The following is a 26,938-nucleotide window of genomic DNA, read 5'->3' on the forward strand; positions in this document are numbered from 1 at the left end:
TACAGGACACCATAGCATTTTAAGCAATTTTCGCAGTATAATCTACTTAAGAAGCTTAAGAAACTTCAGCATTCTTTGGAAGCTAAGCAGCTTAAAGGGCAACTCCTGCCCAAATTGTCGAATTGGGTATTACGACTGTTTTCAGCCCCTGCAGTCTCCCTGATTAAGAAAGTATATTTTTTTCTCGGTATTTTGTTTAGTTTCCTAAATATCGCGGCTCGAAGTTTTGTTTCGGACGTCTACGGCAAAACCGAAACTATACATCGGCTAGAGAGATGGCAACCCTGATCATCAGCCGTACGGTCGCTTCGTGACGTCACCGCGGTGCTGTGGTACGCTGTACAACGTGCGGAATCAATCGCAGCTTCACAGCGACGTGACGTCACCTGGATGCGCCACCCAGTGTTCCTTGACGAAAAGCTAACCCGCCTGCCATTCACTAAAGAGCAGCTCGGTGCATCTCTAAAAGTGATTTTAGGGGAATACGCGGCTTCACTTTTACGTAATATTTCGGCTGTGATCATATTTCGTGCAAATAAACAGATACGAGTAATTTATTTTGTTTTTTGATTCCGACCAGAGCTTCCCCTTTAAGTAACGTAAACAGCCTATGCTACCCAAGCTTCTTATGCGTCCTAACCACATTATGCAACCTAAGCAACATAAACGGCTCTAGTCACTCAAATTAAAGGAGCACTAAAGTGTTTTTGAGATCGTCTATTTATAGCGCAACCCCAATCAAGCCACCCTAAGCACCCTAGAAAATCCAACATTACAATCGTGCGCTATACTTTAGCCTAATCAAATGCGATGAAGCATTGCGACGCGCCCCTTTTTCTGAGATATCTAGAAAAAAGGGTGTGTCATGAATTTCTGGTCGTATTTCTAATTGCATAAAATGTGATGCGTGATCATAATTATAATTTCAGAGACGCAGGGCGCGCGTCGATTGAATTATTGCCATAAAAACAAGATCTCAAAGTTTACTTTAGTGTCGCTTTAATTAAGCAACTTAACCTTTCAAACCGAAATCTCGTGGAATGGTTCCTTCGATGATTTCGTTCAGGTAAGCGTTGACTTCCCCGAACGTTTCATGCAAAAGCTTGCCGGCCAAAAGTGGCAGGGGGCGCTTTGTAGCGAACTCCATCTCTTGACAGATGGTGGAAGCCCTCAGGGTACTTCCTCCGTTCTGAAGAAAGTTTTCCTGTGGATCAATGATGTCCGTTGTCCTGGTGGTGAATTTCTGCACAGTAATATTGCGAGGGTTACAAAATAGGATTTTATGTTTTCGTATAAATCCGAAACACTCCGAAAAACACCCACCGGTCAAATTTTCGTTAATCCCGATTTATCGGATAAACACCGAGTTTAGAGATCATGATGTCAAAAAGAAAAAAAAAAGTAAGAAACGTAGCAGCACGGATTTAGGCCAAGCATTGGCCAATGTCTTGCGATGGTCTTTTGGCCAATGCCCATAGAGTGCCCATGCATCAGCCAATGCTTGGCCGATGGGTGATGGCCAGTGACCAGTGGCCAATGGCCAGGGAGAGGCCAGTCATCGGCCAATGGCTGGCCACTGTCTGGCCGCTGGCCAAAGAACCATTGCCAGTGATTGGCCAATGATTGTCCAAATCTTTGGTTCTTGAGTCTACAAATTGTTTCGGTACAGGGTCTGGAAGTATGAGCTCCTATATTCTATTGGAGATGGTGGGAGGGCAGTTGGTGAGTTTGAATCACTAAAGCATTTTACCCGATGCAGCAGGCAGAGTAGGTGAATGGGATGGAAAGGAAACGAGTTTCCCAGCTTCTAGGGCCAAGAGGTTTCTGATTTTAAGGTATGGACGTCTAGTTAAGGAGCACTTTTCTGGAAGTTTTATAATTAGGGATATCAACGGCGAGGGCGCCAACGCCTAATTCATATATCACTCGATAGTTTCATTAAAATAAATTCGCCTTCATGACGGGACATTATATTTAATAAATTCCGAAAAACTTTGCATATAGGACGAAAAAGAAACTCCGAAAAGCATCTCTCGAATTTCACAATAAATAAGTTCCGAAATCAAGAAACTCTAGTTATAATTTATAAAGTACCTGAATGTACCGGCTTCGATTGCGAACACGGAACCCAAGTTTTTGCTCCGCATACAAAAACTCCTCATTGCAGAAAGCTGAACCTTTATCGAAATAAGACGCTAGCGTTGAGACAGAACGTCAGAGTTTGAGAACATGACGTTACCTGGATCAAATATTATCACAAATGACAGACGATGAGGCAGAAGAAAATGGAATGAACTAAAGATTTAATGGGGCGAACTTGTGGCAGAAACGAAAAAGAGAAGAACACACGTCGAGAGAGCAGCAGCGAGCCTGGACGACGGAAGCAGCAAGCGTCGGTACGTCGGCGTAACAGCTGGATATCGCTAGAGATAACCTGTGAATGAATCGGCAATACAGCGATCGGCTCCTTACCTACTATGCTTGTCTGTCATCTCGAATAGTCGACCTCGAATGTTCCGGGAAGAGCTCCCAGGAATTGAACCCTGGGCCCCCGCGCGAATGTCAAGCGCGGTAACCACTCGTCCACCCATGTGCTCGCTCGCCGAGGAGCGTGGCACTACTCCCCGTTTAAAGAGAGTATCGTGTCAATGCCACGTGAAAGAAAGAAAAAAATCAGAGCATGGCAAACAAAATAATAGGAAAATGCGGAGGCTGGCAATACACAGTTTTATCAAACGTTGCAACGTTGCACAGGATCATAGTTCACAGCCTTATTGTGCGTAGTACGTCTTGAGGCGCACGACGTGAGCGACTTCAGGTCGTGGTGGGCGGCTTGATGATTTTCTTGTTCTGTCGGGCATCACCTCGCTGTTCAGCTCCCCGAGGCGACCAAGTACCTTGTGGGGTCCAAAGTACCGTTTCAGTATTTTCTCTGAGGCCGCGTCGACGGATGGGTGTCCACACTCACACCCTTCCTCCGGGCTGGAAGTGGACGTTCCTGCGACGAATGTTGTAGCCGCCCGCGTCGACGCATTGCTGGTTTTGAATCAGGTGTCGGGCGAGCTGGCTGACTTCTTCGGCCCGTTGAGCAACCACCTGGACGTCGTCACTCTCATTGTCATTTGGCTCATGGGGCACCATAGCGTCGGGAGTGGTCGTTACCTTCCGACCATGTACCAGCTCGAAAGGTGTAAATACAGTGGTCTCTAGAACCGCCGTGTTGAAGGCGAACTTGACGTAGGGTAACACCTCGTCCCACGTCTTGTGCTTTACGTCGACGTTCATAGAGCCATCAGCCCGTTGGTCTGCGGATGATACACAGTGGTCCGACGTTGGCTGATGTGACTGAGCCGAAATATATCTTGGGTCTGCTGTGCCATGAACGATGATGCGCGATCTGTAATCAGAACCTCGGGAGCGCCATGCGGTAGGACGATGGACTCGATGAAAAACTTGGCGACTTCAACAGCACTCTCTGAAGGAAAGACTTTCATTTCTGCGTACCGCTTGAGATAATTTGTGGCAACGATTATCCAACGGTTTCCCAGGGTCGACAGTGGAAAAGGACCAAGTTGATCCATTCCGATCTGCTTGAACGGTGCAGTTGGCGGAGGAATTGACTGCAGGAGAGCTGCCGGCTTCGTTGGCGGTTTTTTGCGTTGCTCACACTGGTGGCATGATCGGGTGTAGAGATGGACGGTTTTGGGGAGCTTGATCCAGTAAAAAGTTCCACTAATACGGGCCAGTGTCCGGCTGTAACCAAGGCATCCAGACGTGAGGTCGTCGTCACATGCTTGAAAGATCTCTTCTCTAATGTTGGTCGGAATTACCAGCAGCCATGGGAGTTGTTGTCCCCGAATTGCTTTTTGTAGAGTACACCTTGTCGAATGGCAAAGGTCGGCAGGGCTCGTAAGAAAATATGCGGTACAGTACTCCCACGCCCTTTCAGGTGCTCGATTCATGCGCGCAGCTCCGGATCGTCTCGTTGACGTTGTTCCATGTCATCGGTGTTCACTGCTCCTTCGAATCACTCGTCATCGTCATCGCTGCTGCCGGAAGGTGTTTCAACAGGGGCCCTGGACAGGCAGTCGGCGTCGCTGTGCTTGCGGCCTGACTTGTAGACTACGGTCAGGGTGAACTCTTGTAGTCGGAGACTCCATGGAGCGAGGCGCCCTCAAGGGTCTTTGAGGTTCGCAAGCCAGCAGAGCGAGTGATGGTCTGTGACTACGCGGAACGGGCTCCGTACAAGTACGGCCGGAACTTCGTGATTGCCCAGACGACTGCAAAACATTATTTTTCAAACGTAGAGTAAATTCTGACCGACGTGGACAGTGTCCGAATTGCGTAGGCGATGACTCGCTCGGTGCTTTTTCGCACTTGAACCAGTACCGCTCCAATTCCTGCATTACTAGCGTCCATGTGAATCTCGGTTTCCGCATCCTTATCAAAGTGTCGAAGAACAGGAGGAGTCTGGAGTCTTCGCTTCAGATCGTCGAATGCCTGCTGCTGCTCCTCGGCCCATTCGAACTTCTCGGCGTCATTCGTGAGGTTTCTGAGCAGTTCGGAAATCCTTGCAAAATCCCGAACCAAGCTCGATAGTAGGCGCAAAATTAAAGGTATGTTCGCACGCCTTTCTTGTCTGTCGGCTCTGAAAATCCCGCGACGACGCTTGTTGTCGCTAGAGTGGGGGCAATCCGACATTCTTGGAGGATGTTTCTGACGGTTGTCTTTGGAAAATCCACCTCCAGGGGTTGCCGAACTTGGTTTCCCAACGAGGTAGGGCAGAAGAGCTGTCTCGGTGGGAAGTACGAAATGGCGAAAGGGACGTCATGCTGTCGGCGAAAGGGATCTCCGGAGGAAGCGGGTGCTGGTGGCGGCGGGCGATGCAGGTACTCCTTGATGTCCCGCGCTCATTCCCCGCTCCTCGGTGGGTGTACGTGTGTGTGTATGTGTGTGTGTGGGGGGGGGGGGGGCGTTCATTGCGAACCCACGAACCTCAAGCTGCCGGTAGGGGTATCGCCGGTACACGAGGTCGACTTCGTTGCAGTGCTTGCACAGCGGGCATCAATCAGCCGTGCGCCACACGTCCGACTTCCTTGGTGCCGGAGGTTGGGCTCGGACGTACGGAGCTTGTTCCTGAGTGCACCGAGCGTAATGCGGCGTAGGGGCTTTCCGCCGAGGGGGCACCGGGTGCTGGTACTGGCGGGTTGCTGTCGGCGATCGTCGGGCTATGGTGGCGTAGCTCAGGGTCGGTTGCTGGAGCGGCGCAGGGTTGACAGGAGCCGGTGGTTCGACGGCTCTCTGAAACTCTTCTCGCACGACTTTGTCGATGGACAGCGATCCTCGGCAGAAGGCACCAGATTTTTTAGTTCTTCGCGAACAACGTCGCGGATGATCTCGCGAAGCTCGTCGGCGCTGTCTGATCTCGGAGCGGACCGATGCCAAAGTTGAGACGTCGTTGAGCCGATGCTAGTGGCGATGTTTGTTGCTTCGGCAACAAACCCGTCAACTATCGTTGGAGGGTTGCGGACGAGGTTGCCGAAGATGTCGCTCTTCACGAATCTCCGTGAGAAAGCTCCACGTTTTCTCGTCGGTGGCATGCGGGTCGGCACGTGCACTTAGGCATACATCATACGCGAAGTTGGTTGCGCTTTCGTTGGGTGCCTGAATCCGCGTTTGAAGCAGATCCTCCGCCCGCTGTCGTCGGGTGTTGGGTTGTAAAGGTCCACTTTTAACTCGGCCACGCAGATATCCCACGACGTGAGCGAAGCCTCGTGGTTCTTGAACCATTTCCTCGTAGTAGCTTCCAGCGAAAAGTTGAAGTTCTGCATGTACTCCTAGGCAGTCCATCCATTGTGGCGTGCAACGCGCTCGTGGTGTTAGATCCAGTCCTCGACGTCCTCGTGGATTTCGCCTTCGAAAGGCGTCGGTGTGCAGGGGTGACAGGGAAGTAAACGACGGGGGAGTAAGCGGGTAGGAGTCTCAGTTTGCCGGTCCCGGGAGCTCATATTTGCTTTGATCTTCCACTTAAAGGGCAACTCCACTCCATTTTTACAATTTTTGGGTTATAATCTGTTTAGTCGAAGCCGGCGGCCCTGAATCACGAGATATAATTTGTTTTTCGGTAGTGTGTATAGTTTTGTAGATATCGCGAATTCAAGTATTATTCCGGCGGCACGGCGAAACCGAAACTACCGGTTGAAGCAGCTTGGCAACACTGATACTAGCGGCGCGTCGTCGGCGTGACCTAGTTCTGGTCCCGCGCTTCTCAGCCGACGCGCCGACAAGGTCGGCTCAATCGCACGTGGAGTTTCAAAACAGAAAGTTAGATGCACATTTTCTTTTTTTACCGCTTCACTTTGTTAATATGTACCAAATGTAGTAAGTTTTAGTGTGTATTTATAAATTTGCCGGCCGAAAAGCGAATCCGACTGCTATAAATATGACGCGGTCGGTGCCGGCGCAGCGTGACTGTATTTGTTTTTTGCTCGCGGACCGAGAGAAAACAAAATAACGGGAGATAGATGGACAGATCTATCCACAAGTGGTCTAAGTTGCTAAGATAAAGTGCCTTTATGTGCACGCTAGTTAGATCAGCCGCGACCTGCTGCATCCGGCCGATCGTGCTGGAGCAGCCGGCGGACGGTACGCGAACAGCGACGGCACAGCATCGTTCTTCAAAGACGCATGTTTCGTGGAGAAACCCGCAACAGTCAGCAGCCGCAGATCCCGTGCGTAGGTGTCTGACGTAAAGTGCTGGGAGCAGAGCTTCGCGTTGGAGGTCAGAGTCAACGGTCTTCCGAAGTCTATCCGGCGAACGGCACCGACCCACACCTTGTGCCTCTTACGCTCTCTTGGGAACTGGTGGAACCGCAGCTCCGGGTTGCGCACCGGGTTGTTGGTGCAACCCAGACCACTACAAATCCTGCTCGACATTGCCCAACGCGAGTCCGGCGAGTCTCTCCGGCTCCACGACGCGCGCGTGAGCGAGCGGCTGTGGAGCCGGAGAGCGAGCGGCAATGCTGAGCGAGCGGCACCGCTTCGCTCTCTTCCGCGCTGTCGCGGAAGCAATGCTGAAGGAACTGCCTGGAGGCTAATAAAAATAGGGAAACACAAAATAATGTGGTAAACACCTCGTGCCGTCAGCAGAATCGCAGAATGCCACGCGAAACGAAGCGCTCGCGGCATCCGTACGAGAGCGTAGGACTAGAACTACGTCATTGCCCAGTGTTGCTTTACTAGCTCACCCGGTGCCAGCGTTGCTCACCCGCTTTCGGGCCGCTAACCGAGCCGGGAGAACATTTTTAATATTGGTTTTAATCGATAACGCGGCGTCGGTTTGACGTAATATTTTGGGTATGACCGTATTTTGACCTCCTAAAGCGATATCAGTCATTTCGATAGGGTCGACTTTTTGAGTGGAGTTGCCCTTTAAGGTCCGGTAGATTTTTTGGGGTGGCGGCTTTTCTGCTCTCGCTTGTCTCAACGGACGGTCTTCTTGAGCCGGGGGCTGGGCTTGCGGTGCGAGGCCTTGGAGGATTACGCTTTGTAGGCCGCGGTACCCCGCACCTCCACCAGAAATGTCACGAAAGAGAGAATGAGTCGGAAGAAAACGAATTGAACTAAATATTTAATGGAGACGAACTTATGCCAGAAACGGAAAAGAGCAGGACACACGTCGAGAGACCAGCAGCTAGCGTGGACGATGGAAGGAGCAAGCGACGGTACGTCGGCGTAAAAGCTGGCTATCGCTGGATATGAATCGGCAATGCAGCGATCGGCTGCTTATCTCCTATGCTTGTCATCTCGAATAGAATCTTCGAGAAAGAGCTAGGGCGAGGCTGACTGACCAGGTCATTCTGGCCTCCTCACGCACGGCGTAAGAGTGTACGCGAATCTTCTCGATGAACGAAGACGCGTATCTCCTCGATCATGCATGCGGCAATATAAAAAAAAAGAAACGGTTTTTTAGTACCAATGTCTACCTAAGCTTAATTTTGGCAAAACAAGACATTGTGGCAGACTTGTGCCTGTTTAAAATACTATTGTCAAGATTCTGTATTCGAAGAACTTTTGGTAGTATTTTGGCGTCTTTCAAATACATTTCCTCTAAGGTATTTTTTACTCTATCTAAGTGCATTTCTCACTATCTTGTACTCAGCATCTCAAACACATTTTTCAACCCTTGGACAAAAATATGTCCGGAACAATATACGGAACTAGAGATCGTTAATCTCGAGGAAAAACCTGTACCGATTGCATACTTGGAGCCAAGCTACCGAATAAAATAACTGGAGATAAAACACGAGCAAAACGCAACCTCCAAATGCAAACAAAAGTCCAAATGGACAGCCCTAAGTATGGCCGCCTCTATGCGTCTTATTGTCCGTTTTTTTTTTTTTTTTCTCTTTCGTGTTCCTGAATGGCATATAACGCTTAGAGCTTGCAAAGTTCTGGTGACGTCCTCCGAATTTTACAGACTGACCCCACCTTTGTTCGAAGATAGAGTTGTTTTTTTAGTAAAGGATTGTGACGCCAACGCTCGGAACGTTCTAATGGAACATCTTCCGTAATCGCCAATTCAGGACGTTTTGACATGCAAATGTATGAGCAAGTTTTCAAGCAAGCGCAGACACTCCCTTGGCCAAAGAAGCTAGATACTGCTGGTTTTATTGAGCAGCATTGACCTACGTTGGGCTTTACTAAAGCCACTTTTCTGCCTACTGTGGCTTAACGTTTGCTCCAGAGCTCGTTCAAAACTTAAAAAATTAGGAACAGCGCGCAAGAGGACGAGGAAAACGAAAGTAGAGCACAGGACGAGCGCTCCTCCCGTGTTCTAGTCTCGTTGTCTTTGTCCTTTTGCGCGCTGTTCCTAATTTCTTAGGTCATGAACCAACTTGCTTTTCTTTTATAATAATAATAATAATAATAATAATAATCTTTATTTGCTCAGGAGAGCCGCGGCACCGCAGAAAGGCAACAGCCCGTACCAAGGAGGCCCGTGGTGCCGCGTCTAGTGAAGGGGATTATGTGATGATGTAATATACAAGATGAGAGTGCTTATGATTAGGATATGTGCGTTAGGCCTAATAGCATTCTTCGCGGTTGTGGTCTTCGCGGTGCTGTCATTGGCTCCTTACTTCTAGCAGGCCGGTCTCAAACACCTGGAGTGGGCTCCTCGCGTGTCCGACTTGCATAGTAGCCGGCCGAATTACCGGCGACGCAGGGAATCCATCACCCCCGCGGGCGGGCTCCAGGGGTTGGCGCCGGTGTTGGCCGAGCGGCGGTCTTTACGAAAACGGGCCTTGGAGCCTTTCAGCCTGCGGTCCAGCTTGTAACTGAGCAGCCTGAGCACCATGTCGATCGAAGACATGGTCTGTGCCACTGGTCCGGCTGGCTTTCGGACGATCGAAAAGACACGTCTTACGCCCAGTTGGCTTCTTCTTCCTTCTTCCGAATGCGCGCATTGTTCCATCCTCAGAATCCTCAAACGCAACTTTCGCGTCTGCTGGGGCCAATTATTTTTAAACTGATAGATTCTGATCCTGTGATCTTGACCTCAATGCGCCAATAATGGTTTGAGCTCATTAGGAAAAGGTGCGAGGTAAAGGGTAAGTGACTTCATGGACAGTCTCTTGTGTTACCTGTGTTACCCTCTGGACCTTCATGCTTTCTTTACAGTTTGAAGGTACAGGCGCTCCTCCTTGCCTCTGACCAGGGGAACTCACTCTTCGAGGTTGATCATCAACAGAGGTTGCTGTCCTGGAGCCGACGCTTCTCCTGAGTTCACTCGCGTACTCAACAAATCTGGCTGCCTGATTGCTGGTGCGAGAACGTACCTGTGCGGCTTTTCTGTGCCTGCTGCACGAGTGCTATCTTTAACGCACTACCGCGCCTCCCACAGACTCACGATCATTTACGATTCAGCGGTTTTTATGATGTTCCAGCAAGAACATATTGCCGCGCGCGCAGCTGGCCATGTAGGCAGCGCGCGCGTGGCCTAACGGTAATCGCGCTTGCCTTACACGCAGAAGGCCAGGGCTCGATTCCTGGCCGCGGCTACGCATTTTTGTTGACACTGTAATGTGATGTTCTGGTGAATTCGAGAACCGTCTTGCTGATTCGAGGTTAGAATGTTCTACGCGCGGAACCTTCTACGCCGAACGATTCAGAAACCCATGAGGGTACATAAGGGATTCCGCAAGGCGAGCGGAGTCAGTTTTCGCACCTGCGTTCGACTCTGCTGCTACGCCGACTTCGACGCCCGCGACGCTCTGTTATTATCGTTTGTACTCTTTTACTTTTGGCACAAGTTCGCCACATTAAATGTTTATTTCTTTCTGTGTGTTTATTGTTCTTTTGGTCACCACCCGTGACGATATACCTGGCAGAATATTTTTTTTATTTTCTCTGAATAAAACATTAATAAACGAAATTAATTTGCCGACTTATCGTGACAGTTATTCCCCTATTCTATGTGCCACTGACCGCATAACTGTACTGCATAAACATCAGTAGTCTAGGTGTCGCGGTTTTTTAAACAAATATCTATTTATTTATTTATTTATTTATATGGAACTATTTCTTACCTTCCACAAGGTAGACAGAAGCCGATTGTATGCAGCAGCATGATTCATCTTCTTTGAAGTTGTTTTAAGCAGCGCCTTAAGGTCGAGTTTCCCTGTGGACAAACGAACAAGAAGCGGTTTCAATGCCACAACACGTTATCCCTTAAATATGTCGCCCGAGTTCAAATCTCGGCTTTTTAAAGCGAGTAGGACTGTAGTTAAGACACTGCTCGCACCAGGAAGGTAAACACCAACCACCCATTGGAAGGAGTACGAATGCTCTCAGGCTAGGTGGCGCGAGCTACCGCGCTATAAGAAGGGTATGGCAACAGCCATCGTTTCGTTTAACCATGTCAGAGAGACCTTATCAGCAAACTTATAGTAAGCGCGATAAGCGTAATACACGGGCTTGACAAAATATTATGATCTATATTTGCATCACTACTGCATGATGCACGTTAAAGACGAGCAGTCGCACTGCCGTGGCTATATTTCCTATCAACAGCGTAAACCAGTGTTGCCATACCTCAAAGGTAGACCGGCCTTACAGTGTCTAAGAACCAACGTCGAATTTGTTTTGTTTTTGAAAAAAATGGCCGAATCCGACCAGGCGCCGGCTACTCATGGCGTTACTCAAGGCGTGACGTTGAGAGGAAGCACGTAGTGCCAAGCGCAACCCTTACTTTAAAAAAAAGTATTGGTGTAGTGCATATTACAGGAAATTACAGTGATAAAGTTTCAGGCAGGTGGGTTGGAATTACTGCAGATATGCAAACTATTTCATATTTTAAGAGTTCTAAACTTCTCATATATTTATGTGATAATTTTGTTTTCCAATTCACGAATAATATGAATTTTAGAGTGTCTACGTATTCAAGCAAATGTATCTGAATGCTGTCAACGCATAACACAAGAACAAGATAGGGCATTCAAATGAGATTCGAAATACCAGAGGACGCAGTGGTCGTTGCTATACAAGAAGAACCGGAATTTATTCTTTGTATTTGTAGCTTTTACCATTCCTATTTTACCCAAAACCATCTTTGCGTAAACTCGTGTTTTTTTTTTTTTTTTGTTATTGTTGAGATTCTGATTTCACCTTTGTACTACTACGTCTTCTGTTTGAACATGTTTGCTTAGTCCAGTACACAGAATAGTAGTCCCCTTGAGTTGTTGACGCGCGTCTTCTGATGTGTTTACCGCGTCCAAAAAAGGTGGTCCCTCGATTTCCGCTTGATGACGTCATGGAAGTGCATGTTGTCGATTGCCGCGATCCTGGCGGCGTCCGAACAGCGTTGGTGGATGCGAGAGACGCCTGCTTCGCTGCAAGTCGCCCTCCAGCCTCACAGACCACGGAAGCTTCGTCAGACAGAAGTCAAGTCGCCGCGACGACAGTGAAGCTCGCGTTCGCTCCTTTTTTTCGCTAGCATTTTTAAAACCAACCGCCAGGATCGCGACATCTGACAGCACGACAGGCCGGCTTCCGTGACGTCATTTGTTGCGTCTGAGGGACCACTTTCAAACCGATGGGCGGGAGGTATAAGACGCTAAACACATCGGTCCAAGGCGCGTTCCAGGTACCGTAGACAAGACATCTGTCAAAACCGTGTAAAAAACACAGTTTTCGCTGATGACTGCATTGATCAGAACTTTTTTGCTTGATACATTATGCTTCCAACAAGAAAGATTTTTTTACATCCCCATCTTGACGGAACCTTCATGCGACGAAGGCCTCACGCAGTATCTGCATACTGTCTTTTGTATGGTGTAGTGGCAGTGCCAAAAGCCGCTAGAAAGTTCGAAGAAACAAAGTAGAAACTTTCCATGGGCCACGGACGGAGGGCTCCTTTTTGCGGTACTGCGGACATCCCAAAAAGCTCACCGTGTGTGTTCATCGGCGACGAGTTCAACGGGAGGATTTCGAACGGGCAGAGGCACTCCGTCTCGATGCTTTTGGTCAGGGAGGGCAGGGCGTCTTCGGCAAGGCAGCCGGGCGACAGCTTGACGAAGATGTACAGCATCTTTTCTTCCTTCGAGAAGTGGGTCCGACAGCTTTCGACGGAAGGCGAGCGGAGCAGGATGGCTGTCGCGGGACCACCGCGCACCTTCCGGCCATTGTACTGGAAGCTCGAGTCGTTCCTATTTAGGAACGTCAAGACGTTCCCGCATTTTTTCACTCGATCGCCAGAGTCTCGAAAGAGTACCGGGTCGACGTCTCGCCACGTCTCGTTGCCCACGAGACACCGGCGGTTGGTTCCACCTGAAATATCGAGTCCACAATAACTGAACGAACTGATCTTTTAGATAGATGACTGGATGAATGCACCCCTTGAATCGGGCGGTGACTTGCGCCACTAAGCCAAATAGTATTTTCTAGCTCCAGATTAAATGATGTCTAAGTGAGTTTAATCATTTTTAACCGTTATCCGCCCCTTAATTTCAGTCACCATTCCTCTCATTTTTTGAGGTAAACTGCTTTACTTATTGAAAACGTTTTGATTCACGGTTTTTTAGTTTCCTGAGGTAGTCAGGCTCCTCACGAATGGTCAGCGCCGTCTACCGGCAAATTAGAAAGCGTGATTGGTGGCCTTCTAAAAACCTATAACGAGACGTTTGTTTAAATGAAGACTTGGGAAAGTTTCTGAAATATTATCGACAGCAATAGACAGCAGCTCTGTTGTCTGGTATTTTTATGCTGTTGCAGCCCGTAATAGCTATTACGTCTGTACCACTGTTGCAAAAGAAGACGGAACATATTTGCGGCGTGTTGCAGTTGAAACACTTGGGTGCCCTCGGCTCCATGCTGTTATTGACTGCTGATACCGTCCCATAACCGCCATTCACAATGGCGGACAACGCGTTTTACACTACCACGCACGCGCATAAACGCCCGCAAAAAAAGAAAAAGAAGAAAAAAACAGTACGCATGGTCATAGATAACCCTGGGAAAGGCTCATTGACCTACCTCGTGCGAAGCTTAGAGTAACCTGCGGGAAGACTGGAACCGATGTTTTGCTAAGAACATTTAGAAGCCGAGTATCTCAGAGAAACATCTGTCGGCAGTATTATCCAAGAGGTTCCTTTAATCGTCTTAGTACAAACTTGGACCGCCTTTTGTGCTTTGTTTGAACTATCTCCAGTGAGGGGATCAAGTTGAATACGATAAATAATATCTATAAGTAAGCGAACGTACAATCGCTGGAATAATTTTCGGAGTTGAATTTATTGCCGAACGCAGTTAACAGTAAATGGGCCTAAAGTTATATCAATGCTCAACTTCATTGTTTGAAAAACAAGACGTTGTAAACCAAACGTAATACAGTCATGCCACTTTAATATGGACCACGTAAATATCGTACTCCGTTACTACAATGTTTTCGTGGACGAGCTGGGAAAATATTATTTTTATTTCTCCTTATGATGAATGACTCATACTATGAACGATATTTGATGGGAAACCTGCACTAGCTTCGAGTTTTTTTTCTGAATGTAAAGAATTCAAGCTGAGTTCTTCACCTGGCAAAGTTAAAAAATAGTTCATTGAACCCATTGTTTCTGTTCTTTTGTGCTTTTTTGCTCTTTGAACTTTAACAAGTCCCTACATTCTTAATGGCAACGACCGGCATGACGATGCAAGTATTGTAAAACAAATTGCGGCATATATATAGATCGTAATATAGCAGAAGAATAAGCTCAAAGACGCCACGTCCTTTCACTGAAAAATGAGCCTATACTCGGAGACAACGTTTCTTGACGTTCCCAAGGTGAGGACTGGCGCTCACAGCTTCAATCAGCGCTCAAAAGGGAAGAGGGCACGCGTGCTCCTAGCTTTGACTGCACTGCCAAGATAAGTTGCCCCCGAACATAGTTATGGATGTTGACTGTACTTACTCTTAAAAAAAGGAAAGCGGTTCCGAGCGTCTGGGAACCATATTTCAACTTGTACGATGGTACAACACTTACCGATGAAAAGCGTGCCTTCCCCTTCTTCAATGACTTCCCCTGAATCGTTCCGCACTTCGAGTAAGGTTCCATCTAACGGATCGCCGAGGGGGACAGCGCTGTGAATAGAGCGAACACCCTCTCAATCAGTAGGCCTCTTGCACTCGGACAGTGGGCGCGAGCGCGTCTAAAAGACGTGACCATGTAATCTTGGCTTCGACGTCTGCAAGGCGCATATATTATGGTGGCGCTGTAGCGTCCGATTATGCACGAGCCATGTTCGGATACAAGAGTCTGTCAGCGCTTGTTTATGAGCGTAAAAAGAAATGAAAATAAAATAAACAAAATGCGGCCTAATGTTCTATCGAAACGCTGAGCAGGGCACTTTGTAGACTCTAACCAATATCTTCAACGTGCCCGACGTTTCGGAGCCGGCTCGGCTCCTTGATCACGGGTGACTGTGTGTCGGCACAAAGGTAGCAATCTGTCGTTGTTTTCTTCTTCTCTCTCTCTTAGCATTGTTTTCTTCTTCTGTTTTTGTGTGTGGTACATCTTAGCCCGTGGATATAGCTGCTTTGCAGTGTTCCGGTGGATTGGTTCAGATTGTGGTTAGTACATTTGTATGTGCCAAGTATCTAATAAGAGACGCTTTCTCCAGTTTCTTTCTCTATCGAGGATGGAACTGCTGTCAAACCCGATGACGTGGCCGGTTTTCTGAGCTTTTCCAAAGAACTTTCCCGAACGTCTGCGCAGACATAAGTATGACGTAAAGAAGAAAGACATCCAAGGCAACGTGCTGGCGGAACATGCTCAGAAGACCGGCTACGTCATCGGCTTTGACAGCAGTTCCATCCTGGATAGAGAAGGAAACTGGAGAAAGCGTCTCTTGTTAGAATCTTGACACATACAATGTACTAACCACAATCCGAACCGATCCAACGGAACGCTGCCAAGCAGCTATATCTAGGGGCTAAAATGCGCTACTGACAGAAACAGAAGAAGAAAACAATGCTAAGAGAGAGAAGAAGAAAACAACAACGACAGATTGCTACCTTTGGGCCGACACACAGCCACCCGTGATCAAGGAGCCGAGCCGGCTTCGAAACGTCGTGTACATTAAAAATATTGGTTAGAGTCTACAAAGTACCCTGTCTTATTACTTACCTAGCCAGGCGGAGTTCAGTCGAAATGTTTACTTTTAAACGCTAAGCATGTATTCCTTTTATCTGCCATGTTCATGCTTTTCTTTAATGGCGCCTTTCCGCAACGCGAGGGAGCGTACGAACGCGCAATCTGCTCCTCGGTTGCGTCTTGTCCTCACTTCGTCCTCGTCTTTGCTGCGCACGCACAAATCTTATACGAAGCGACCTAAAAATATTCAATTGTGCTCGCGAGGGGCGCTGCTGAAAGCGTGAGAGCTACAAGTTGTCGAGAAGCTGAGGAAGAGGAGGATTGGGGCGCGCGCAAGGACGCCGGAACGTCGAACTCTGATTGGAACAATTAGTGGGGAGACCTAAAGCCTTTCGAGGAGTCGAGCTGACCACTCCTTATCCAGTGCACTCGGCATCTCGAAACTTTGACCTGGAATGTTGGCGACAGGCTTGTGTTGTGTATGCATAAAGCCAGGTAACAGGTTCCCATTCTCACCACCAGGGTGCGCTGGTCTTTGCCCGGTAAATTGTGTCTTCGCCATATTAAATTTGTTCTTTGTGTGCTGTTCCTCTGAATGGGAGCTTCTGTTCCTCGGCGCTTCGGCGCGTCACAACAATGGCGACGAGGATGGGATGGAAGATCGAACGAACCGAGTAACAACGTGGCAAACAGCACAATGCCGAAGTTCACGGAGTTCAAGCCGGAGGAGGAGGACGTCGACGAGTATCTCGAACGCTTCGAGATTTTCCTTCGAGTGAACGCTGTCAAGACGGAAGACAAGGCCGTGACGGTGCTGAACTACATCGGGAAAGCGTCGTACCAGGTTCTGAAAACCTTGCTCGTCCCAGACTCGCCGGTATCGAAATCGTACGATGTACTTTCCGAGGTGCTGAAACGCCACCACGCGCCCGAGTGCTTAGTGATTGCAGAGCGCACGAAGTTCCATTGGAGAAATCAAGAGGTCGGCGAGAGCCTAGCGGACTTCTCCTTGGCTATCAAGAAGCTCGCCCAGACATGCGCGTTCAAGGACTACCTCGACCAGGCTCTTCGGGACCGGCTCGTTGCGGGGTGTCACGACCCTGAGGTACAGCGGACACTCATCCAGCTCGACGACGATTACTTCGACGAAGTTCTGAAGGTGGGCCTGGCCACAGAACTTTCTCTGCGCAAAACGGACGAGATACGACAGCCCGGCGTTCCGGACTCGATGGACGTGCACCGCGTTCAAGGTGATGGTGAAGGACACTCCCGGTGTCCACCTTCCGCCACTGCATCGCCACAGGTCCAGTATCAGCGTACGGTAGGCCCTTGTTTTAGATGCGCTAGTACCGTGCATGCTTCCGAGAAGTGTCCGTTTTTGAAAGTAAAGTGTTTCAAATGCGGGAAGCAGGGGCACACTAATGCGGTGTGTAGGGCCAAGCCTAAGCCTACTTCGAACGCTAAGCGCGGACCTTGGAGCGTAACCTGTATGCGGAACAATGACGCGTCTGCGGCATTCCAGAGGGTATTGGAAATGGAAGGAAAACCGGTGACGATAGAAATCGACACTGGTTCAGCAGTTACTTTGATGCCAGAAAGAATGTATGTGAATTTGTTTTCTCACGTGCCCCTTGAGGCGAGTGACATCCGTCTCCGAACGTACACCGGGGCTCTAGTGCCAATTAAGGGTGTAGCTAGCGTTAATGTAAAAAAACGGGGAGCTACCAAGCGAAAAGTCACCTTTGATTGTGGTAAAATCCGCGAATGCCCAGCTGCCAGCTCTTCTAGGCAGAGACTGGATCAAGCAGTTAGAAATTAACTGGTCGGGCGTGGGTCGTATCGAGAACGAGACGATGACAGACTCACTGAAAAGGTCGTTTCCTAGCGTCTTTGAAGGTCCAGTGGGGCCAATAAAGGGTTTTCAGGCAAGGATTGTACTGAAAGAAAACTCTCAACCTGTGTTTTGTAAACACAGAGTGGCGCCATACGCATTCAGAGAGCAAGTAGAGAGTGAGCTTGAGAAAATGGTGGCGCTGGGCATTCTGAGGCCTGTAGAAAGTAGTGAATGGGCAACACCCCTTGTCGTGGTTCCCAAGCCAGGGGGTAAAGTTCGCATCTGTGGTGACTAAAGTGTGTCCGTAAACCCATAGGCGACGGTGGATCACTACCCATTACCGAGGGTAGATGAGGTGTTTAACAACTTTCGGGGGTGTGGCATCTTTGCTATTTTGGACCTAAAGACTGCATACTTGCAGTTAGCCCTTGACGAAGCGTCGCGGAAACTGCTCACAGTGACCACTCACCTAGGATTGTTTGAGTTTTTACGTATGCCTTACGGAGTCTCGATTGCACCTGCAATTTTCCAGAGTGTAATGGATAAGATTTTGTTAGGCCTAACCAAGGTAGCATGCTATCTTGATGATGTACTTGTGGGTGGCGTAGACCAAAATGACTGCAACCAGAGAGTCTTGGAAGTGTTGAAACGTTTTCAGGAACATGGACTTTGTGTGAATCAGGACAAGTGTCAATTTTCTGTACGCGAAGTGCGTTACTGGGGATACTTGTTGAGTGACCAGGGTTTGAAGCCATGCTCTGAGAAGGTAGAGGCTATCAAAAAGGCACCCGCACCGAGTAACGTGACGGAGGTTAAGGCATTTGTGGGGCAGCTAGCTTTTTATGCTCGTTTCCTCCCAGACTTAGCTGCCAAACTGGGACCTTTGTATGAATTCTTAAAGAAAGAAAAGAAGTAGCATTGGTCGGAAGAATGCCGACAGGCTGTAGGCAGAAGCAAAGATCAATTGTGCAGTGTAGACTAGGGTCGTAGAGGACAACCGCACCCCCGACAGTCGAGAAACTTATGGCTGTCTTCGCACAGTTTGGACTACCCGAAGAAGTGGTGACTGATGGAGGCCGCCAGTTTCGAAGTGTACAACTTTTAGCCTGTACAACTGTACAGGCTAAAAAGTGGTTTTTAAGCCGTTCCTCACGGTTTACCACCGGCTCCTAAGCAGCGCAGCCGGTGCAAGGCCGCCACAAGACACTTAAATACCGGCTTTGTTTAACCGCTCATTCACACTGGAAGCGGATCCGCGTTCGCAAAGCGGTTGCGGACGCGGTTGTATAAAGATCCAGTACAATTGCACGCGCACTTGATGTAATTAAGTGCGCGTGCAATTGTACTGGGTCTTTATACAACCGCGTTCGCTACCGCTTCGCGAACGCGGATCTGCTTGCAGTGTGAATGAGCGGTTAGACGGTCGGAGATAAACGCAACTGTGTGACTGGGCGTTAACACGCAACCGTGCCTCCGCTTCTGCCCCACCACATGTACACACTTTTGCGTAACATAACATTAAAATGGACGAATGGTGGCTGCTAGTTAAGCGTTGCAGTAAACCCAGTGCGGCATTTAATATGATGAAGAGTTTATTTCTATTGCCAGATGCGTAGTGCAAAATCTGCTAAATTGACAAAGCTCTCGTCAACTTTCAAAAAATAATATAATGTAATAGTGCTACCGCCTAACACTTCACAATATTATTGCCGTCGGTGATCTATGTCGGTATCCTTCAAAAGTTTCCTGGATTACTCCTGGTGAAACAGATTTTTACTGTTTCTAATATCTAAGAAAAATAAACCCTCACTTTTTCGTTAATTTTTTCGACCTTCAAAATGTTCGGAAATTTTGCATCCCGAATTGTACGTCACGTACGAGACCGCCCTATATAAACCTGCTGAAACGCTGCTGAGGAATTGATCAGGAAAAAAGTGCTTACATACCCATCTGTTCCGAAATCAATTTTTTGGCAGGTGGCAAAACACGACACCTCGGTGATGCCGTACACGTTGAAGAACTCCGTCGCATTTCCATTGCTCTTCCAGCGCTTAAGCACGCTAACTGGAGGACACTCTTCGCCTATCAGAACAAGGATTCGAAGGCTCGTGTCCTGGGACAGCAGGGATTTCTTCACGATGTCGGCTCCGATGGTGAAGAAGAAGCTAGGAGTTGCCTACGCGGAAATGACCAGTTTAATAAAGCTTTAGATGTATAAGCCGGAAGCTCTTAAGCAGGGCCTGGCAAAAGTGCTCCAAAAACGTATGCCGGAACAGAAAATACTGAAATACGTGTATTTTAAGGCCCAATATAAAAATACTGAGGTAGATTTTTTTACGCAACAAGATATGCATGAGATGTTTTTAAAAAAGTGTGCAAAAAGTATCCCGGAATACAGATACAGATACATACTGAATATTTTTTCCCCTTAATTAGGCCATGCTGCGCGTATGGATATAATGACGAAGTGCATTTCAAACAACCTCATTTGTATAGCAAGTATGAAATATTAGCGAAATTGGAGCATTCGAATCGTCAAGCGATACAAATGTTTGTTTGATCAGAAAACGAATTTGCTAGCTTTGAAAGTGAACTGCTTACACTTCAGCATCAGTAGCATAATTCAAAGGGCCTATCACCACGGCACCGACGATTTCGTCGCAATACCAGACTAGCGAGAAGAAAAAAAAAAAGCCTCTCTACCGGTGCCGAAATGTATAAATACCACCTTGATGGAAGGGAAATACTGGAGCATTGAGGCACCATTTCTGGTGTTCGACAACGAAGCGAAAAACTTCCGCCCTCACATTTTTGTGTTCTGATTTTCCTGAAAAGACAAAGAATCAGTTTCTCCGGAGTCGTAGAAGACGTAGACGTGGTCTGCCCGAAATGAGCCCTGGTTTAACCTCCTTTCTTATTTGGAACATAACTTAAAGGCCGACGACCAGACTCGAGATTCTGCAAGGCAGAAGACCCTCCTCTCCACGCCTTCGGGCGTGGGAAGCGAAGGATGGAAAGAAGGGACCAAGAGGGGCGGGCGTGGGTGGAAAGGGTAGGAGGGAGAGGAGGAAGCGGGCGAAAAGTGGAAAGCGCGAACTGGTCGTCGGTCATTAACCGGTAACTTTGAAATGCTAGGGTGCGTCGTAAACTTTGGTTTAAAGTTTTTCCGAGTAACCCTGGAAAAGGGGAGGGGTGAGGGCGAGAAAAAGATATTGAACAAGAAAGCGGGCCCACGGAATCTACAGGAAACGAGAGACCTGGGAAAAACGACTGAGCCAACTGATCTTTCTTCGAACGACTTTTTTTTCAAGTTTGTTGATTCCTTTGTGCATTGTGCAAGGCAATCTCTCCCCCCCTTCCCCGACACAAAGACACACGTTTAAATGATGTTATATGGCGGTTTCAAATGAAAAATTTTAAAATTTTAGAACCCTTTGCACCAGTAAATGTTTGAAAAGAATGCATCGAAATAATTAAGCGTGACTAAGTATCGCGAGAAAATGCATGCCTCGTAAAAGTACTTCACCGTTGAGATACAAATATTTTTCTCAATTGTTTCTCGATGCAGAGATGCAGATACTCAAAAGTATCTGCGAGATGGTATTGCGATACATTTGAATCGCGATACTGCCGTTCTGCTTTCAAGTTTGGGGAGTAGCTCTGGTGAGCAAAATAGAAAAGTGAGTTTGGTCGCGTTTCGGCTGCGCGTAGTTACGCTTTGCCACGTTGCTCGCGTACGCTAAACCGGCAGGATTTTATTGATCATATTGGTGGACATAAATATGTCAACGAGAAAGAAAGCTAGAAGAAAAACATTCTTATTGCTTAAATAAGACTAAAAGAAAAAAGCTGCATTTTTTATAATTTTCAGATTTTTGCTTCTTTTAGACGCTCTATACCACGCTGATGCTGGCAAACTAACCGGGACTTGCGCATAACCGAACGCTGCCTTGCTGCTTTATGCTGGATTCAAGCATTACATCTATGGTGCCTCGAAGGCATCCCACACTGGTGTGGTCATCCAACACTAGCCAGAAGACAAGGCTGGGACTTCCCTTCTAAACGCCATCAGTGGTGGATACAAGCATCGCCGCGTAGAGTAGGTAACAACTCAATAACGGAGCGAAAAATGCTCCTTAATGGAAATGCCAATCTTCCGCGAGGAAAGCAATATCAATCGCGCCTAAGCGTGTCCGTGACGTCATGATTTTGCGAACCAATCCCGTTTTCGTGATCCCGTTTTCGTGATCCGAAATTTTTTCAACAACTACAAGGAATTCAATATTAACGTTGCAGTAGCATTGTACACTGCACCTTTTGATTTAGAGATAACGGCTTTTGTTTTACTTTAATTTATTTTTTATAAATTGGAAACTTTTCACAAACTAAGCTTCTCTAAGCTGATTTTTGCATCGGCAACCAACCTATCAATATTGTTCCCTAGAAACAGATATACTAGTATCGTCGGCATAAATGACAAATCGGGTATTACTTGCAATGGTGACTATATCTTTTAGAAACAAATTAAAAAGCTGTCGTCCGAAAACAGCACCTTAAGGTACCCCTTTCGCACTAGTTTCAGTAATGAAAGAAAACCCATTTATTTCAACTGTTTGCTGCTTATACAGTATTGAAATATTGCAAAAGAATGCCCTCGAATTCCATAAAAAGTAAGTTTTTATTGTTAAATTTTATAATTCAGCCGGCCAAAGGCTGTCGAGAAATCAATACAATTCCGCAACATTACAATTTTATTTGCAATATTGCTTTGGAGTATTTATTTTTGCTGTAGAGAAGCCAGTTCTGTGGAGCGACCTTTTCGAAAGCCATATTGAAAATCAGCAAGTATCGCATTTTTTCACAATAAATGTTAAGTCTTCCATGTAGAGTCTTCTCGAAGCCTTCAAAAAAAAAAAACGGGCAAGATTGAAAATTGTTTTGTAAATGCACATAATATTTCTATCTCCGGACTTATATAAAACAGATACCTTCGCAATCTTAATACCCCTAAGAAAAACACCAGTCCAGAGCGACAAATTAAAAATATGCGTGAGACAGGGCGTAATAATATCAATCACGTTTTTTACCAGCTGCACCTGTATTCCACAAATTGATACATTTACTTTTCTTAAGGTTTAAATACGCCCAAAGTACTTCATTCTTATCGGTATAAAATAACAACTAATTTTCTGCGATGCTTTGAGTTAAACACAAGCCACCACTTGCTAATTGAACGGGAGAAAATAGATCCGTAAAATAGTCACGGAATGTATTTCCTAGATTTACCCCAGTCAACGTATTTCCTTCAATTACAAGTCCTTTGATAAAGTTTTCTTGACCGTTTTACTCTAAAATAATATTAATGACTTTCCAGATAACGTCACTTCTATTTTCGTTCACATCGCAGCGGCGATATTTCAGAGGACATTCGTGGACAACTCCCTTCGTGCGAGGTGTGCGGACGGTCCTTGTTTCTGATACCAGCGCAATCTAATTCAGTCCCCGTTCTGGTCCAAGAGTTCCCCGGCCAAGATGTGTGGAGTTCTAAAAATCTCCGGATCCTGCAGGTCGCCTCGCAAAAGGATAGAGCACCAAACCTTTCTTCAAGGAGCAAACCTTCTAAAGCACATCTTTCAGGAACGAACATCTACCGCTGTTATGCGCAGGACACTTTTGTTAAGTTTTGCTGCACCAAAACATAAAGTGACAGTATAACGCTTAACGCACATGCCAGTGTAAATAAGAACTATGTTTCGCTTGTTGGCGACCCAGTTAACGTAACGCATTTTCTTGTTAGTAAATCTTTCTTTTTAATTTTCAGGCTGTCGCTAAAAAAGTAAATGATGATGAACACGGATATATTAAGACTAACCATTTTGATCAATGTGCAATACGAGTATCGTTTTTGCGACATTTTTCTTCTCAGCTAGTACAAGTTAAGAACGCTTGTCTCGTGTTTCGTTGTGCCTGTCCTTTGTTTTTGCGGAGACTATGGATTGAATACGTACAGATGAGTAGCAGATTACTGCTGCGAACATCTAAGCAGCAATCATCAGAAAAGGCATATTTACCTGCAGGAAGCTAACTTTGTGGGCCGTCACAAGCTTAACAATCTCTGAAGGTCTCTCCCCGATAACATCGGACGGGAGGAGTAGGGTCGCTCCCGATGTCAACGCCAAGAACATTTGTATCACAATGGGATCGAAGGTCAGAGGACACGGCCCACAAATGACGTCCTCCGGCGTGATGTTGAAAATCTCCCTGCAGAAACAATATTTTGTTTTTAAAGTGGAAACATGAAAAACTGTGAGGAAAAAGTGCGTAAAACCGTCGGTCATAACAACATGTTCTTTAGACATGTTTGGAGCGCACATGTTTCAAACATGCCCGAGTCCTGTGCGCAGATACTAATTCTATAATCGTGTTTTTTTAGCGAACACTGCGTTTTTTATGATGTGTTACCTATGTTACTGTGTTTTAACAGAGCTGAGTAGACGTCTTCAGAACGGTGAGAATTCGAGCCACCAAGTTTGGCTTAATATTTTTTTCCACCCCTTAAAACCGGATACCAATTGACGTCATGGCCGAGTTAAGAAATGCATAAACGTAGTCTAGAACGTTTTATTTACCGCATACAAGGGAGTTTTCATTAGCATAATTTCGAAACAAGTTTGGTGGGAAACGCATTTTGCGTTATAAACAGACAGCGGTCTGAATGCAAGATGTCTTATCGATCTCACTTTTAGCATAAGTCACCTTCAATCGAGCTTGTTCAAACGTATTAGCACCGACTGGATATATATTATTAAAAGGGAGGATACACACAAATTCAGGCGTTTTGTGATTAGCTAGAATTTACGAAGGAAGCGATATTTTTCTCTCTTTTTTTTACTTGCTTTAACGAGAAATCGAAAGCCATATTTCCGTTTGTGTATATTTTCAAAACATATTTGGAACCATCATAAATAATAGTCTTGAAGGCTTTTTTTATTAAGAACAATATCATAATCTTAGGCGACGATGAATTTCAAAGACATCGGTCTACAGAGCAAGCTCTTGGCATCTAAAATAAAATAAATTATTTTAAGAAAAATAAATTTTACACTGTGGGAATCTTTCTTGATCGAAATAAGGCTTTTTATACAGTGCAGCACGAAATATTATTGCGGAAGCTTGAGAAATATGACATTTGTGGTGTAGCGCTAACACTAATAAAGAGTTATTTGCCTGATCGTTATCAATTTGTCACCGTCAATAAAAGACCCTCCTCCAAGAGAGAAAATACAGCATGGTGTTCCCCATGGATCCACCCTACGCCCCTTATTATTTTTGATATACATGAATGATTTAACAATGATACCCGGTGCGCAGGAAGTAATCATGTAAGCTAATGAGTCAAGCATATATTTTAGTGGCTTAACTAAACAAAAAGTTGAAAGCACGACGAACTTTTATCTATTAAAGCTCTTAGAATATGGCTACAAATAATTAAACTTCAATTGGACACAAACATAACTAAATACATAATGTTTAACCCTATTGGAAATTCTCATTTGTATGAGAAATTTCTGTGTCCAATAAACACATATGAATCATACAAGATATATAAGAACATATAGGAACCGTATAAGAACCATATAAGAACTATATAAGAACTATATAAGATATATGAGAACATACAAACACCATATAAAAAACTAGTGGGAAGTTTCTAATATGTTTCTTATGGGGTTCTTATATATCTGATATAATTCTTATATAGTCCTCATATAATTCTTATATGGTTTTGCTATGTTTTATATATTCTTATATATCTTGTATGATTCATATGTGTTTATTGGACACAAGAAATTTCTCATACAAATGATTTTTTTTTACTAGGGACACAAGACTTAATCCAAAAACTAAATTTTTAAACTCGATATTGGAACAACTGAGTGAGCGAAAATTTCCAGGTGTTTGATTCACGGAAGATCATTCCTGAAAGAGCCATACTGCCGAGCTAAATGCCGATTTGTGTAAAACTATTGGCATTCTGTTAAAATACAAAAAAAAAAAAATAACTGTTCCGCTCTGGCTACAAACGAATATATATTTTACTTTATTTTACTCCAAATTAAGTTAAGCAGTTTTAATATTGGGTACGACAACCACTTTAGATTATATGAAATTATTAACTGTACAAAAAGTTTTAAGAATGAACAGAAACTACATATGAGAATATAGAAACTTGCGCATTGATCCACTTTTTCTTAAACATAATATGCTGAAGGTCAATCAGATATATTATTTCCAACTGCTGCAAATAATCCATATGAATCAATCCTACCTGACACTCGATGATCAACAATCAGCAGCGTATAACAGTGTCCGAATCGCAAATTACCTTGTATAAGAAGAAACTATGGGCGACAAAGTTTTACTTTACAAATTGCAACCTTCCGAAGTCGTGAGGAGTTTGAAATTAGTTATTGAGTGTCTACACCGCAGTTTAAACGAAATATTATAGAGTATCTTGCTACCAGTGATTTTGTTTCCTGTGAATGTTGTTTTGGGGTTTTACTCTACTGGAAATTATTATTGCATCGAGTGCCGTATACCACGTGAATTTATAAATAGCTAAAAGCTTCTGAGTTTCTGTTGTGCCTCTCAGATTATATCGTAAACTTGCCCATATTTTTATGTGTTCTTCTCACTTATGCGTAGAGATATTTTTCTTGATTGTGTAGATGTTATTTTCTTCGGTACTTCTCTGTTTTCTAATTTCAATTCGATATTTCTGTTGAACATTTACGTATATTTTTGGCACTTTAATTTTTATTTTATTCCAGAACAATATTGTGGAAAAAGCTATTGTACGCTGGTATGACTCGTACACTGGTATGACATTTTTTTTGTGCTTATTTGTGCTTTCTGTATAGGCTTTTATAACTCATATTGAAAGTGTAATTGTCTTGTGTGCACTTAGTTCTTATGTCACGTGTTGTAGGCCAAGATTGAGCTAAGACCTTGTCAGATTCACTATATTTGCCTTAAGCCCCCCCCCCCCCCCCCCCCCCCCCGGTCTGCGGACCAAATCCGCAGGAAGAAATAAAGAACGAATGAATGAATGTATGAATGAATGAACAAAACGCACGAAATACTGCTTTTGTTAGGCAGCCTGCTGGATTTGCAAGTTATGCATTGCGTGGCGTGGCTCCGATAGAGAGCCTGGGAAGATTTCAATCTTAGTTTTTTCATAACCTTCATTTGCCTTTTTTCTCTTTAGGTACTTTGAATTCAGAGATAATGCATAGCATGTCGGGAAGATCAAAGCCTGAGTATTTCGACACTCTATAAAAAGTATTGAGATGGGAGAGTACTATTACCTAAAGTGAAGCACGTTAGGTACGATGCAACAGTGGGGCACCTGCACCGTCTTTGGTTCTCCAGTTGATCCCGAAGTCCACATTGTGTAAGCCAT

The 26,938-nt window shown here is 45.7% G+C and overlaps 1 protein-coding gene across 1 annotated transcript; it reads right to left on the reverse strand.

The window, feature by feature from the left end:
* Positions 1 to 984: 984 nt before the first annotated feature.
* Positions 985 to 26,938, reverse strand: LOC120841896 (beta-alanine-activating enzyme-like). The gene is made up of 7 exons (XM_040212897.3): positions 26,844 to 26,938; positions 23,547 to 23,736; positions 19,422 to 19,651; positions 14,532 to 14,629; positions 12,451 to 12,828; positions 10,590 to 10,681; positions 985 to 1,243 (listed from the first exon to the last, which is right to left on the reverse strand). The coding sequence occupies exons 1-7, from the start codon at positions 26,936 to 26,938 to the stop codon at positions 1,013 to 1,015; spliced, it is 1,314 nt and encodes a 437-aa protein (XP_040068831.3). The 3' UTR covers positions 985 to 1,012.

The sequence above is a fragment of the Ixodes scapularis genome, unplaced genomic scaffold (assembly GCF_016920785.2).
Source record: "Ixodes scapularis isolate PalLabHiFi unplaced genomic scaffold, ASM1692078v2 PGA_scaffold13__105_contigs__length_92229423, whole genome shotgun sequence".
In the NCBI taxonomy this organism is placed as follows: Eukaryota; Metazoa; Arthropoda; class Arachnida; order Ixodida; family Ixodidae; genus Ixodes; species Ixodes scapularis.